Source organism: Calidris pugnax, unplaced genomic scaffold, assembly GCF_001431845.1.
Source record: "Calidris pugnax isolate Ruff unplaced genomic scaffold, ASM143184v1 scaffold39, whole genome shotgun sequence".
Taxonomy (NCBI): domain Eukaryota; kingdom Metazoa; phylum Chordata; class Aves; order Charadriiformes; family Scolopacidae; genus Calidris; species Calidris pugnax.
The window spans coordinates 8,028,890-8,043,626 of record NW_015090828.1 but is presented as its reverse complement, the minus strand read 5'-3'; the positions used below and the strand labels follow the sequence as shown (position 1 = coordinate 8,043,626).

The 14,737-nt window shown below is 36.3% G+C and overlaps 1 protein-coding gene across 1 annotated transcript in view; it reads left to right on the top strand.

The window, feature by feature from the left end:
- The window catches only part of DNA2 (DNA replication helicase/nuclease 2), a 23,681-nt gene extending 9,139 nt beyond the window's left edge, over positions 1-14,542 (top strand). Inside the window, exons 9-21 of the mRNA XM_014940443.1 lie at positions 1,821-2,015; positions 5,082-5,312; positions 5,802-5,918; positions 6,019-6,128; positions 7,206-7,315; positions 8,296-8,520; positions 9,587-9,780; positions 9,884-9,973; positions 10,066-10,258; positions 11,585-11,674; positions 12,166-12,348; positions 12,533-12,679; positions 13,301-14,542. Coding sequence (XP_014795929.1) covers positions 1,821-2,015; positions 5,082-5,312; positions 5,802-5,918; positions 6,019-6,128; positions 7,206-7,315; positions 8,296-8,520; positions 9,587-9,780; positions 9,884-9,973; positions 10,066-10,258; positions 11,585-11,674; positions 12,166-12,348; positions 12,533-12,679; positions 13,301-13,357 — 1,942 coding nt within the window. The 3' untranslated portion in view covers positions 13,358-14,542. The remainder of the gene's footprint in view (positions 1-1,820; positions 2,016-5,081; positions 5,313-5,801; positions 5,919-6,018; positions 6,129-7,205; positions 7,316-8,295; positions 8,521-9,586; positions 9,781-9,883; positions 9,974-10,065; positions 10,259-11,584; positions 11,675-12,165; positions 12,349-12,532; positions 12,680-13,300) is intronic.
- Positions 14,543-14,737: the final 195 nt, after the last annotated feature.

Here is a 14,737-nt window from a genome sequence, read left to right as displayed (position 1 = left end):
TACTTGGAGATGTATTGCTTGTTATAATGTTACTAATTCCAGTAGACTTATGCTAACAAACTGTTTTATTAATACCACACTAGGACTTTGCTTGCTTCTTAACTGACTAAAGTTGGTGGCTAGTTACTTTGGAGTTAGAAATTATCACAAAGCAAGCCCAAAACACCAGCTTAGTTTGTTCTTTTCTTGACAGAATTAATGAAGTTAAGAAACCATGTGGCCTTCTACTTAATGCACAGTACATCTAAATCTGCCGTGGGAAGAGAGCAGTCGCAGCTTGCTGCTTTGCCTCCTGTAATTGATGACAGTCAAGCCTGTAAATATTGCTCCCAGATACATAATTGCTTTCTATACAGCAGGTAAAGAAAAGTTTGACTCGTGTCTTTTAAATAAGCTTGAATAATTGTAGCTTTTGATACTGTGGTTTCATTTTTATGGTTGACAGCTTCTTATTTCTCTATTGAGGGCTCTTGCACCCCAAAAGAATGTTCTGTACACACCATTGCAACTTTCATAGTGGAAGTCCCTGATCTTGCAGAGACTTAATGTGTTTGCTCAGGTTCACTTTCTACAAGGCAAAATCTGAGAAGTCTCAACAAAATACTTGCTGGCAATAACAGATTTCTGTTATATCAACATTAATAGTAATTATGATTTTAAAAAGATATATTCTTGCAACTCTTTGAATGGGCAGCCTTTTAAGGCTGAATTAGGCCTGGACAACAATTCTGTTTCCCTGTAAGGTATCATACAAGTAATGATACATTGATACTACTCTGCTCAAGTGTTATTGCATCTCCTGCTAAAGAGAAATCATGAGCAAATATTTGGTAAATTTTCACATGAAGTTATTGAATTGTTTTTAAAATTGTTAAAAGTTTTAGTCTTGTTTTTATGCTGCACAAAAAATAGAACCAAAATTATATAATGAAGAGATCAAATGAGATTTGTTAGAACAGGAGGGCTTTAGGGGTGATCTTGTGTACATGTAATGCCTGATTGTTTTTAAAACTGTAGAGGTAAAAGTATATTTTGAGGGAACTAGCTTTGTGGGCATACGTGATATGTTTTTGTAAACTAGTTTTTGTGAAATATTACTTCTAATATTCAGTTGTTACGGAAACAGGATTATTGCTAGCTAGGTAGCTATTAACTTCTGGACTAACTCTTTTCTCTTCAGTTGCATTTTGTATACGTTATTAGGTATAATGTCTATTGATAATTAGTTTTGAGATGAAAGGAGTTGAAGTCTGCTTGTATATTAACTATAAAATCCCCTTCATTTAGCTATATCTCCATATAGTATTCATATATTACAAAAAAGGGAATAAAAGATCAACTATCTAAATGTACACAGTATTGTCTTCGACTAACTTCTTGTCCTTAAAAATTCAAAATCATAGAGATGATGTGAAGTTACGAATATGAGATTGCCTTAAAAATTCAAAATCATAGAGATGATGTAAAGTTACGAATATGAGATTGTTCATATGTTGTGTGGGGTGTGTGGTTGGACTCAATGATCTCAAAGATCTCAGTCATCTTCCAGCCATGAATATTCTGTGATTCTGTGAAAAAGGGTACAGATTCATTTATTTTAGTGATGATACATTAATCTATCTGGTAGGTTACAGCATATAATTTAGATTGGCAATGTATACATATAGACTTACAAGAAAAGAAGATACAAGTTGACTCTTTCCTGTGTTTTCTACTTCGGTAGGTTACAGCATATAATTTAGATTGGCAATGTATACATATAGACTTACAAGAAAAGAAGATACAAGTTGACTCTTTCCTGTGTTTTGTTCTACTCTTAGAGCTGTAGAACAAAAAATGGCCAGTGTGTCTTTTCCTCCTGCTATGGTACCTGTTATTGAAAGAGAGACCCAGCACCTGAAGCACTCCCACTTAGAGTATTTCAGCCTGTGGTATCTAATGTTAACCTTGGAGCTGCAAAGTGGAGAGGGCAAAAAGGGATATAAAAATATATGGATGATACCTTCTTTGGAAAGGTAAGATGTAATTTCTAACCTGGTACAAGTGATAGTCCCTTCAGTAACTGGAAATGAGGCATTATCAACCTGTGTTTTCACTACAAGGAAAACTAGATGTTTTCTAGTGCTTGTAGAGACATATGCTACTTGCATCGGTAGGTTTTTTGTGAGGTGTGACCTAATGGAGACATCAGCCTAATAGATTTACTGCATTTGTGTTTGCAATATGATATTTGGGTTTTTGTTGTTAAGTCACATGTAAGCAGCAAACTGCAGCCTCAGGTTTCAGAAGCAGAAGTGGTGTAACTTTAGTTTACTGACTAAAGTTGGTGGCTAGTTACTTTGGAGTTAGAAATTATCACAAAGCAAGCCCAAAACACCAGCTTAGTTTGTTCTTTTCTTGACAGAATTAATGAAGTTAAGAAACCATGTGGCCTTCTACTTAATGCACAGTACATCTAAATCTGCCGTGGGAAGAGAGCAGTCGCAGCTTGCTGCTTTGCCTCCTGTAATTGATGACAGTCAAGCCTGTAAATATTGCTCCCAGATACATAATTGCTTTCTATACAGCAGGTAAAGAAAAGTTTGACTCGTGTCTTTTAAATAAGCTTGAATAATTGTAGCTTTTGATACTGTGGTTTCATTTTTATGGTTGACAGCTTCTTATTTCTCTATTGAGGGCTCTTGCACCCCAAAAGAATGTTCTGTACACACCATTGCAACTTTCATAGTGGAAGTCCCTGATCTTGCAGAGACTTAATGTGTTTGCTCAGGTTCACTTTCTACAAGGCAAAATCTGAGAAGTCTCAACAAAATACTTGCTGGCAATAACAGATTTCTGTTATATCAACATTAATAGTAATTATGATTTTAAAAAGATATATTCTTGCAACTCTTTGAATGGGCAGCCTTTTAAGGCTGAATTAGGCCTGGACAACAATTCTGTTTCCCTGTAAGGTATCATACAAGTAATGATACATTGATACTACTCTGCTCAAGTGTTATTGCATCTCCTGCTAAAGAGAAATCATGAGCAAATATTTGGTAAATTTTCACATGAAGTTATTGAATTGTTTTTAAAATTGTTAAAAGTTTTAGTCTTGTTTTTATGCTGCACAAAAAATAGAACCAAAATTATATAATGAAGAGATCAAATGAGATTTGTTAGAACAGGAGGGCTTTAGGGGTGATCTTGTGTACATGTAATGCCTGATTGTTTTTAAAACTGTAGAGGTAAAAGTATATTTTGAGGGAACTAGCTTTGTGGGCATACGTGATATGTTTTTGTAAACTAGTTTTTGTGAAATATTACTTCTAATATTCAGTTGTTACGGAAACAGGATTATTGCTAGCTAGGTAGCTATTAACTTCTGGACTAACTCTTTTCTCTTCAGTTGCATTTTGTATACGTTATTAGGTATAATGTCTATTGATAATTAGTTTTGAGATGAAAGGAGTTGAAGTCTGCTTGTATATTAACTATAAAATCCCCTCCATTTAGCTATATCTCCATATAGTATTCATATGTTACAAAAAAGGGAATAAAAGATCAACTATCTAAACGTGTACAGTATTGTCTTTGACTAACTTCTTGTCCTTAAAAATTCAAAATCATAGAGATGATGTAAAGTTACGAATATGAGATTGTTCATATGTTGTGTGGGGTTTTTTTTTGTGGTTGGACTCTATCTCAAAGGTCCCTTCCAGCCATGAATATTCAGTGATTCTGTGAAAAAGGGTACAGATTCATTTATTTTAGTGATGATACATTAATCTATCTGGTAGGTTACAGCATATAATTTAGATTGGCAATGTATACATATAGACTTACAAGAAAAGAAGATACAAGTTGACTCTTTCCTGTGTTTTGTTCTACTCTTAGAGCTGTAGAACAAAAAATGGCCAGTGTGTCTTTTCCTCCTGCTATGGTACCTGTTATTGAAAGAGAGACCCAGCACCTGAAGCACTCCCACTTAGAGTATTTCAGCCTGTGGTATCTAATGTTAACCTTGGAGCTGCAAAGTGGAGAGGGCAAAAAGGGATATAAAAATATATGGATGATACCTTCTTTGGAAAGGTAAGATGTAATTTCTAACCTGGTACAAGTGATAGTCCCTTCAGTAACTGGAAATGAGGCATTATCAACCTGTGTTTTCACTACAAGGAAAACTAGATGTTTTCTAGTGCTTGTAGAGACATATGCTACTTGCATCGGTAGGTTTTTTGTGAGGTGTGACCTAATGGAGACATTAGCCTAATAGATTTACTTACTGCGTTTGTGTTTGCAATATGATATTTGGGTTTTTGTTGTTGTCACATGTAAGCAGCAAACGGCAGCCTCAGCTTTCAGAAGCAGAAGTGGTGTAACTTTAGTTTGTGTCTCTGAGGGCAGAGGCTGGGTGCAGACTCTGGGCAATGAGCCCAGCTCATTGCACTAGTTTGCTGAGGGTTTACTTGACAAACAGTGATGTGTTTTGGACCATACCCTTAGTGGTTGCTGTGAACGTGGATAAAAGCAGACTAAGGGCTCTTGTTGGCTGAAGTAGTGATATTATACATCACCTTGTCCAGCAGCTGTGGGGGAAAAACAGTTGGTGGTTTGTAGGCCCATTTCAAGGCATCTGTAAAAGTGAAATGTAGCTGAATTATTTTAAGTGAAGCAGGCAATTCCATAAGCAAAAATGGAACATCCTAGTGAAGTAAATCCATACATTTCAGTATTGGTTTTCTAACAGGAAATTATAGGTAACTTTAGCCTAAATTTTAGTCTGCTCTTAGAACGAGTATAAGGGTTCTATGTATTCTTCAGTTGTTTTCTGATCAAAGTGACTATCTGTCACTTTGGAAATCTTCCTGTTTCTTGTAGTGTGTGTTTGGATTGTTATTTTTTTGGTTGGGGATTTTTGGTAAGGGGGGTGGGGGAGGGCTTGGTTTGCTTTTTGTATTTTGGTTTTGGTGGTTGGTTGTGGGTGGTATGTTTTGGGATTTTTCCTTTTTTTTTTAACTTGTGGGGTTTTTTAAAATATTTCTCTGACTGAAAGGATCTTAATATTAAAATATACTTCTTTTTTTTAATATCCTCAGAGAGAAGGCTGGAGATTGTGTTGGAAACATGATCAGAGTTGATGAAGTGCAGGAAATTTCCGAGGGACAGTATCTACATTTTTTCCAGTGTAAAAATGGTGCCATACCTGGAACAAACCTATTGGTTGGTGATCGAGTAGTTGTGAGTGGAGAGGAAAATGGTTTACTTGGTTTGGCTACTGGCTATGTTAGAGAAGTCAGTGTGACAAAAGTCTCCTGTTTGCTGGGCAGGTAATAGAACAAAAAGAAAAATATCTGTTTGAAGACACTATGATACTGGCTTCAGGAAGGGTACTTCTAGGTGTCCAAAAAGCCCTGACGTGTTCTGACTTCTTGCTGGGCTTGCGGAATTACCCTTCAGAAATTCTCTTATCTTGATTGAAAATGTCAGTACTTGATCAGTGTATGTGCCTGTCTATTTAACTGGGTTGTTTGACTAATAGCATGCTTGCAAATTCCATATGCTTATGTCTCAACATGATGTGATATGGATATAGTGATTACTGTGTTAATAGTAACTTTCAATCTTCAGATTATGTAGTCTTTAAATTTGGCTCTGATCATGTTTTATTTAGATCAGTTAGTAGTGTGTTTGCTTCAGCTATTGCCTCACTCTGAGACCTGTGGAAGATATCACTTAACACGTAATAATAAGTCTTTAATAATTAACATACTGCTTGTAAACAGAATTATTTTGTCCATGTTACTGTCATCCTTCAGGAATTTGTCAAAGCTCCCCAAGAACACCGTATTTAGGTTGGATCACGAAGAAGGAGACTATGGTATAGGAGTCCCTTTTGAAAACCTTTCTAAATTGATGAAAGATTCCCCAGTCAGGTATAAAAAATCAAATTAGTTTCACTCTTCCAGTATTTTCAGATAAAGTTTCTCAACTGCTAACTCCTGGGTTCTTATTTATTTTTTTATTTATCCACAGTGAAAGGCTCCGCAACTTGATAATTGACTTCCACAAACCACGTTTTATTCAGCACTTGAGCTCTGTCCTTCCACCAGAAGCAAAGGAAACTGTTGCAAATATTTTAAAGGGTACAAAGTGGCTTTCTCCAAAATCCTCTGTTTAGTGGTACATCTTAATAGCCAAAGCATTTGTCACGCTGGTAGTTTGGGTTATTCCTACTTTAGGGTTCAGTGATAGCTTTCTGCTTAAAAACTTTTTAAAAAAATTTTTACCTTGCATGTCTTCCTGTGATTAAATTAGTCTTAAACTAGTTGGAAGACCTGACCAGATAAGTGTTTACAGCTTCTTAAAACTTTTGTTAGTTGCTGTAGCTTGCAGTTTCAACACAGTGCCATATAGTTACCTTTATAACCTTTACAAAAGGAAGAAAGAGGGAAGGCTCTTGAGATAGAGGAAGTGGACTTTGAGGGAGTCAAGAGGCTCGGCTTTGGTGTGAGCATTTGTATAATCATTCTTGCTGACTTGTTGGCTGCTCTGTAGTCTGTGATGCTTTGTGGCACGCTTTTTTCATTTAAAAAAAAAACAAATTTACTTCAAGTATGTTGCAGTGTCTCATATTTGAAAATATTTCATTGTCCTCTGAAAGAGTTGTCTGTGAAAACAGGAATTTAACTGAATTCTCTTAGAGCAAATAGAACTTCTCATAAAAACTCAGTCTGAAGACCTTTTTTGCTTGAGCTTTGCCTAGTCCAAATAGCTGTATTGTGCTGCTTATTTGCATCAAATGACAAAAAGCTCTTATGTGGTGTCTTCTAAACTAGGTGTTGCTGTATGTGCAACTCATTTCCCTTTGCTGTGAGCTGTACTCTTGAAAGTGAACGTGGATACGACAAAATAGAAATTCCCATAACATGATATCATATGGAGGTGTGGTCATTTAGGATATTAGAAAAAAAAGTCACAAAAGGTCTCAGAATAAAAGCATCTTCAGTGATTTATTTTGAAGACTGTAGTGCACACCCTGCTCTAGGTGTCCTGTGTATTATATTTAATAGTATTACTTCATTAGAACCTACAGACTTACTCTGCTCAATTCTTTAAGGGCTTTAGTGGAGGAGGGAACTATAATTTTGTTTTATTAGCTTTAGCAATTATAACCATGATTATGAAGTGTAGACATCTCATTTTGATTTTTCTTCTTAAAGGTCTAAATAAGCCTCAGAAACAGGCAATGAAACAAGTGCTGCTTTCAAAAGACTACACGCTTATTGTGGGTATGCCTGGAACTGGAAAGACTACTACAATATGCGCTCTAGTAAGATCATGTATCCTAATGTTTAAATTTTTTTGGTGAGGTTTAGACAATAGCATTAAACAAACTGTGTATTAAGTATACTGTCCAAAATTAATTATCATGGCTTAGTCTACTGGTATCTGCATAATTTCAAAGAAGAAAACACATTTCTTTGTACTTAATGACTTACATTTGGTAGAACTAAAAATGTCTTCTATAGAGTAGGATTCTCTTTTGCTTGTGTAGGAATAGATGTGGGAGGGAGGAGGTTGAAGTGTGATATTTAATCACTTCTGTGAAAATGTAACATTAAAATTTTTTGGCCCCAAATGTCAGTAAGTCTTCAAAGCCTAAGTTACAGCTCAAAAAAATGACTCCTGGGGGAAGTCAGTAACTTGTCCATGGTAAACTTGTAGGAAACCACAGTGCTGAAGCTATGTGCAGCCTGCTGGCTGTCTCCTCTGGTTGGTGGCTCTCTTTCCCTAGGAATAGACTGTAGGAGCATACTGGATTCAGGCTGTGGGCTGAGGTTTTCTTGAAATAGCAGTGTCATCTCGCTTACAGTTGTCATCAGCTCGTGGAGAAAGAGGAGGCTGGAGAGCAAGCAGCTGCTGCTATTATCAGATCAGCCCATTCTACTGAATCTGTGGCTAAATTCTGATGGAGAACAGTTTGGAAATGAGCCTCATGACTTGTTCTTACAGCGGGGATCTTTAGAGTGCAGTTACTTCTTTTTAGTGCAGTTTGTGTGTGTGTGTGCATGTTCTTAGCTCTGGTTGTTTGCAGCATGCATATTAAGTCTGCTGGTTATGAGAACCACCAGGTCTATTGCCCATATTGCTCTGACAATACTAACTGGCAGATCTGGCCAGAAAGACTGTTATAAATGAAACTGTTATTGGCTCCCTCCAAAACTTCTTGTGTTTTTTACAAACCTGGGATTGCTGATTCTTGTATATGAACTATTAACACTTTATTTTCTTTTCTTTGCCATTCATTAGGTGAGAATTCTTTCTGCCTGTGGCTTCAGTGTTCTTCTGACTAGTTTTACACACACTGCTGTAGACAATATCCTGCTAAAGCTAGCCAAATTCAAAATTGGCTTCTTGCGCTTGGGGCGAGCTCAGAAGGTTCATCCAGACATACGTAAATTTACAGAAGAAGAAATTTGCAAGTCCAGATCAATTAAATCTGTAACAGATTTGGAAGAGGTCTATAACAGTCAGGTGAGAAAAGTGGTTTTGCTAGCCCTGCAAATTATTAAGGATAATTACAGGTTGGTTGGATGCTGCAGAGAAGAAACCCATCCCAAGAATGTGTTACTGCTGTAAGAAATCTGAGCTGAAAAAGATACTCATTCTCTGCATTGCTTCAATTTCTTTGTAGCAAATAATGACCACCATTAACAGTCTGAAAGTTGAAAAGTATTAAGTCTACACAAAATAACTTATCATTGCAAGTAATATTTCCCAAGGACTCCAATCCTATTATCTGGGATCTTGTGTGTGGAGGTGCTGTAACCTCCTCTGCGTATTCCTGTATTGCTGCTGTTGATCCCTCTTTTCCTCTCACTTGTGGCAGCTGGACCACTTGTACTATCCAGGGATGGGGGAGAGGAAGTGGTGTGCTGTGGAGCTGATGTGGCCAAGCATTAATTCTTGATTGAAAGATTAGTGTTAACTGTGTGAATGTTAACACAAACCATAATAGGAGCTGTGTAAACTGAGTCAATGGCAGTTTTAAATTAAATTCATTGAAAAAAATGAAGCTTTGTGGTAGTTGGAGTAAATGCCAACTTTGCAAAAGCTGCCATTTACTTTTTTTGTTGATAGGCATTGGAGGGGAATGATTGCAGGCATATGGGAAGTGACTTCTTAACGCTTTGTATTTTAGTTATTTCGGATTGCAGTGGAAGTCCAGTGGTGGGAAGAACTGTGCTGTTTTGTCTCTTTTTTGGAATTAAAAAAACCAAATCACATAATTTTCTACAGTACTTATTTCAGTACACTCGGTGAATTGTATATGCATAGACCCTGATATCACCCTGAACACATGGCAGGAATGAGTTATTTATTAGTCTGCTCTAAAACTGGTTTTGTTTGTTATTTGCAATGAACGTAAGAATGAGGCCAATATATATGCAAGGTGTGCTGGTCAGATTTCAAGGATTAATTTGATTAATTTTATTTTTTTATTGTAGTTTAATGGGAAACTTTTTTTTTGTAACCTGAAAACTGTAGTGCTAAAGGATATAAGATGTACCTTATCCTTAACGTGTGTCTCAATTTTCAGCCGGTGGTAGCAACGTCTTGCATGGGAGTAAACCACCCCATCTTTGTTAAGAAGCAGTTTGATTTCTGTATAGTTGATGAAGCTTCCCAAATAAGCCAGCTCATCTGTCTGGGCCCACTATTCTGCTCCAAAAGGTTTGTGTTGGTAGGGGATCATCAGCAGCTGCCTCCACTTGTGCTGAACGCAGAAGCAAGGTATGATAAAATGCTGCTGGATAATTATTAGTAACGTGAATTCTGGGAAGGCTCTTGCAATATTTTGCCCAACACATTTTTTTGTTTGTTTGTTTTGTAACAGAGATCTTGGCATGAGTGAAAGCTTATTTAAAAGGCTGGAACAAAATCAAAATGCTGTTGTCCAATTAACTGTGCAATACAGAATGAATAGGTATATTAAACTTTTTTTTATTACATTTGGGCTCTTAACGTGGGATTGAAACTGCAAGATTTGACATCTTTTCTTGTTTTTTAAATCTTTAGTAAAATTATGTCACTGAGTAACATGTTAGTCTATGAAGGCAAACTGGAATGTGGCTCAGAGAAGGTGTCAAATGCCACTGTTAACTTGCCCTACCTAAAAAAACTGAAACTGGACCTTGCAGATGCTTCAAAAGCATGGCTGAAAGAGGTACTTGATCCAGACACACCTGTGTGTTTTCTGAACACAGAGAAGGTAAAGTTTGTTATGTTCTCCTTTCAAAATCTTATTGATGTAATTTCTCAATAGAGTCAATATTTAAAAATTTATACAGCTTAGGTAGAGGAAAATATATAAAAATGGTTTTCCAGTTAAATGTTAAAATATGCAACATGCAAAAATGCTAGTATTGCTGATCAACATTGCATCTAAGAACAGCTGAAAACTTTAATTCAGATAATATTGATGTACTATAACCTTTGTTTTCATGTGCAGAAATGAGTTCAAAGTGTGTAGCCACACTGCTGCCTTTGCAACCGTGGAATGACCTCACTTTTGGTGGCTGAGGGTCAGCGGTGTCTAAGCTGTGTGCTGTGGCAGGGATAACTATAATTCTCCTTTGAATTTTGCAGGAGTTCTAGATGCTGAAGTGTGAGGGAGGAGTAAGTTGGTTTAGATGTGTCCTTTCATAGACACTCAAACTTTTGCCAAAAAAACCCAACTCTAGACTAGATAAGAATTATGCAAAGAAACTGATTGGAAAAAATGTGGTGCTTTTCTGCTTGAAGAAGACTTGAGTGCATGCAAGTTTGGAGGCTTCTTAGGTATGATGTTTTCAGATAATTAAATTTAAAACACCCAACAAACACCCAGCCAAACCAGCACAGCTCTAACAGGATAGCTTAATTCAGTTTTGATCGTAACACCAGTTGGACTGAATGCATGATGGCAGTGTGAAAACAAGTTAGGTAACAGTAAGTATTAAGCTGTGTAGCAGTTGAGACACAAGCTATGGAGAAACTGCTGATTTGGAAAAAGCAATGGAATCTTCTAATATGGAGGAAAAGATTTTCTGTATATGGGTTTGTCAGTCTCAGACTATTCTTTTTTTTTTGTTTGTTCATTTGCAGTGCATTAGTGTGCTAGGCATCAAACAGAGATCACACTTAGAAGAAATCCTTTCTGCCATGGAAATGGGGAAAATTGACTTAAAACATAAGTCCTGTATAAAATCCAGTTTGTACTCTTACCTTGTCAGGCTGGGAAATGTCCATTTATATTTTTTTTTCCTATGACAGATGTTGTGTGAAGTGTAAAGTCAGATGATCAAGCTTTGTCTGTTTCTTTAAGGTGACTTGTTAGTACTAGAAAATTGGTTCTGCAGATTGTTTCAACTTGTTTTGCAAATGCAGTTTTCTGAAGTTACTTTACAGTATAGGTTCTTATATTGTGTAAAATGTAGTGTTTCGCCTTATTTTATTAAAACTGTACTATAAAAACACATGTGATGAGTTAGGGTTCTGAATATGGTATGTCATTGTAGACAGCAAGAAATATTATTTTCCATTTATGTTTTTAAAGGTCCCGGCCCCCGAGCATGCAGAAAAAGGTGGTGTAAGCAACTTGACAGAAGCCAAACTAGTACTCTTCCTCACATCCTTATTTATTAAGGTATCTTTTACTTCATTACACTGTTCAGAGGCACAGCTTTATAATCATTTGGCCTTTGCTATAGTAGTAGCTATTATATGTATTGGGTTATTCTTTGAGGTATAATCTGAAGGGTAAATTCAGGAGGGTAAAAGGGAGGGAGGGGAGAAGATTTGTCTTTCTTCCTTATTTAATCCAGTCAGCTTCAGGAGCAGTACAGACTAGGAGCTCTCAATGTTCACCTCACAGCTTGAGGAAGAAATAAAAATGCGGATTTCAAGGATGTCTCTCTTTGTACTAGGTTAAGACAGAGCTTGGGAGCTTGCAGTAACTAGTATTTTCTATTTTCTTTAGTTAATACCAGTTATACCTAAAGTTTCATTAATGATTTAATGTAAACACAGTATCTTGCAACACTGTTTAAAAAAAGAAAGAAAATTCTTGAGGGTATGCTGACAGCAATGAGGGTTCCAAGCTAACGGCAGTGACAATTTTTTTTTTTCTTCTTTCAGGCTGGCTGTAAGCCTTCAGACATTGGTGTTATATCACCATACAGGCATCAATTAAAAACAATCACTGATTTGATGGCAAAACTGAAGGAGACCAGAGTGGAAGTCAACACTGTAGATAAATACCAAGGAAGAGACAAAAGTATCATAATTGTGTCTTTTGTTAGGAACAGTAATGACGAAAATGTGAGTAGGTCATATTCACTTCATTTCAGTCAATCTTAATAGTCAGGTGCACTTTGAGGTTTTCATCTACATTAAATTCTGAAATGTAAGTAGGAAAAAAGAAAAGCAAATTATGTTTATTTATCTACATTAAATTCTGAAATGTAAGTAGGAACAATAAAAGCAAAGTATGTTTATTTGACAGCTTGGTGCCCTCCTGAAGGACTGGCGGCGCCTTAACGTTGCTATCACAAGAGCCAAGCACAAACTGATTATGGTGGGCTGCGTTCCGTCCCTCTGCCGCTACCCGCCTTTAGAGAAGCTGCTCTGCCACTTGAGGTCTCAGGCAATGATATCCTTTTTTTCTCCATGCTGTTTTGTGAAAGGGGAAAGGTAAGAATGACCTACTGAGATAAGGAGGGGAAGATCTTCGATTAATCAAGTTGTACTTTTAACACTGATTTGCAACACAATACAAAATGTGCTAGTTAAATATGCCAAAATATACTTGAGAACAAGCTAATACATGGATTTTGAACCTTCGCTGTCTTCAAAAGCAAAGTCCATGATTATTTGCAAGTCAACTTTGACATAATTTAATTTTGAGGCCTGAATTCTTAATGTTGAATGCTTTTGCATTTTTTATCATTCTAGCTTCCTAGCATCTTAGTGTCAGTGTGAATGTTTTCCTCAGAAGTACTGTGCATTTAAACACATCTGGTGAGAGAAAGGTGCATGAATAGTGTTGCTAGAATGGAAGATGGTGTAACTTTCAGATGACTTGTTAATTTCTTTTTTTGCTTTCTCTCTGGCATTGTACTGAGTTTGCTCCAGCTATGGCAGTTTCCATCTCCTGTTTAAATAGGAAAAACCTCATTAGCTGCTTTCTTTGCACACGCCATTACATCTTCAAACAGGTTTTGTGTTTTTTGTGCAAGTGCTATGTTATCAAAATGCTTCCTTAACTTCCTACATCTTCAATCTTCCAGCAGGGGCTCATGAAAGCATCCACAAGTGTAACATTTTATGATGGAGAAGATGGAGAGTTTTAGAAGCATTTGTATATTTTCTTCTGGTGCTGCTTAATGTAAATAACTGGTTAGTAGGGTGTGAGTGCTGATGTGTGCACTGCTTAATCTGAATCAAGCCAATGCAGAGATCACATTTGATTCTTATTTTAGCAAAAGGAAAGCTTTAAAATAATACACATTTCTATTTTAAAGTGATTGTTAAGCTGGATATGTTAGTACTGGGGCACTTATACCAAACCAGAAGAATGAGTACTCTATTCCTTCAGGTACTGGATATCTACTGCTATATTCACTTTTATCTTGATAAACAGTTACCTGCATAAGTGACTGGGGAAACACTTGAGGAGGAGAGGGGAGTAAACTTGTGCTGCATTGTGTCAGTTTTCTGACATTTAAAACCATTTGGTTTTAAAGACTTAAAACTGCAGTTTACATACAGTAATTCCATTTATTAGAATTCCGAAGTAAGAGGCTGTGTTGTGCTGTTTGGAAAAAAAATATAGGAAAAACTTTTTTCTGTTCTTGAGAGCTTCACATTCTTTAAAGCGTGTTTCTGGTTTTTTTAAATTCTGAAGTCTTTTATATTTATATACATACTGTAATTAATTTTTCATATGAAGATCCCTTGATGACTTTTCTAACTTTGCATACATCTGGGAGAAATGCGATGTGTATTCACTGGACTCCTTGTCATGAACTAAGGTATTTAGCTGATAAATCCATTGAAGTGAAATGTTGCCCAGCTGAAGATCACAGTAAAACTTTAGTTGCAGTTTGTCAGACCTGTAGTCTTGTCTTCAAAAAAAAAACCACCAAAAACCAAAAAAACCCCAAAACAAACAAAATAACTCCCAAGAAACCAAACTAGTGATGCAGCTTGAGAACTAAGATGTTTATATGTTTTGGTCCTATGTTTTTATAAAGGTGATAGCATGGATACAATACAAAATACCCTTCACTTGACAGAAGGGCTAGTTTCTTTACCTCATACTCTAGACTATTACTGAGAAGTTTCTTTCTAAGTTGCTGGTGGGAAGCATGACATTTTTTAATTCTTCAAGATCATTAATATTTGTTTTCTCTTTGATCAATGTCAAGTAGTTGTGTGCATACAGTTGCAGACAAACTTCCAGATGTTAAATGTGGGCACTTTAACTGCTCTTTTAAACCTTAACTTTTGTAATGTTTGAAATAATAAAAATTTAATGTTGCTTTTGTTATAGCTGTTTATTTTTTTAATGGTCAAAGTATTTGTATTGTATTAAGTATACTTTGAATAGTTGTCAGGATATCCTTTTTTTTCAGGTGAAAATGCACACTTTATCAACTGTGTGTGTGATTGAAAAAAAAACCAAAACCCGACTCTTACTCCAGTAGTG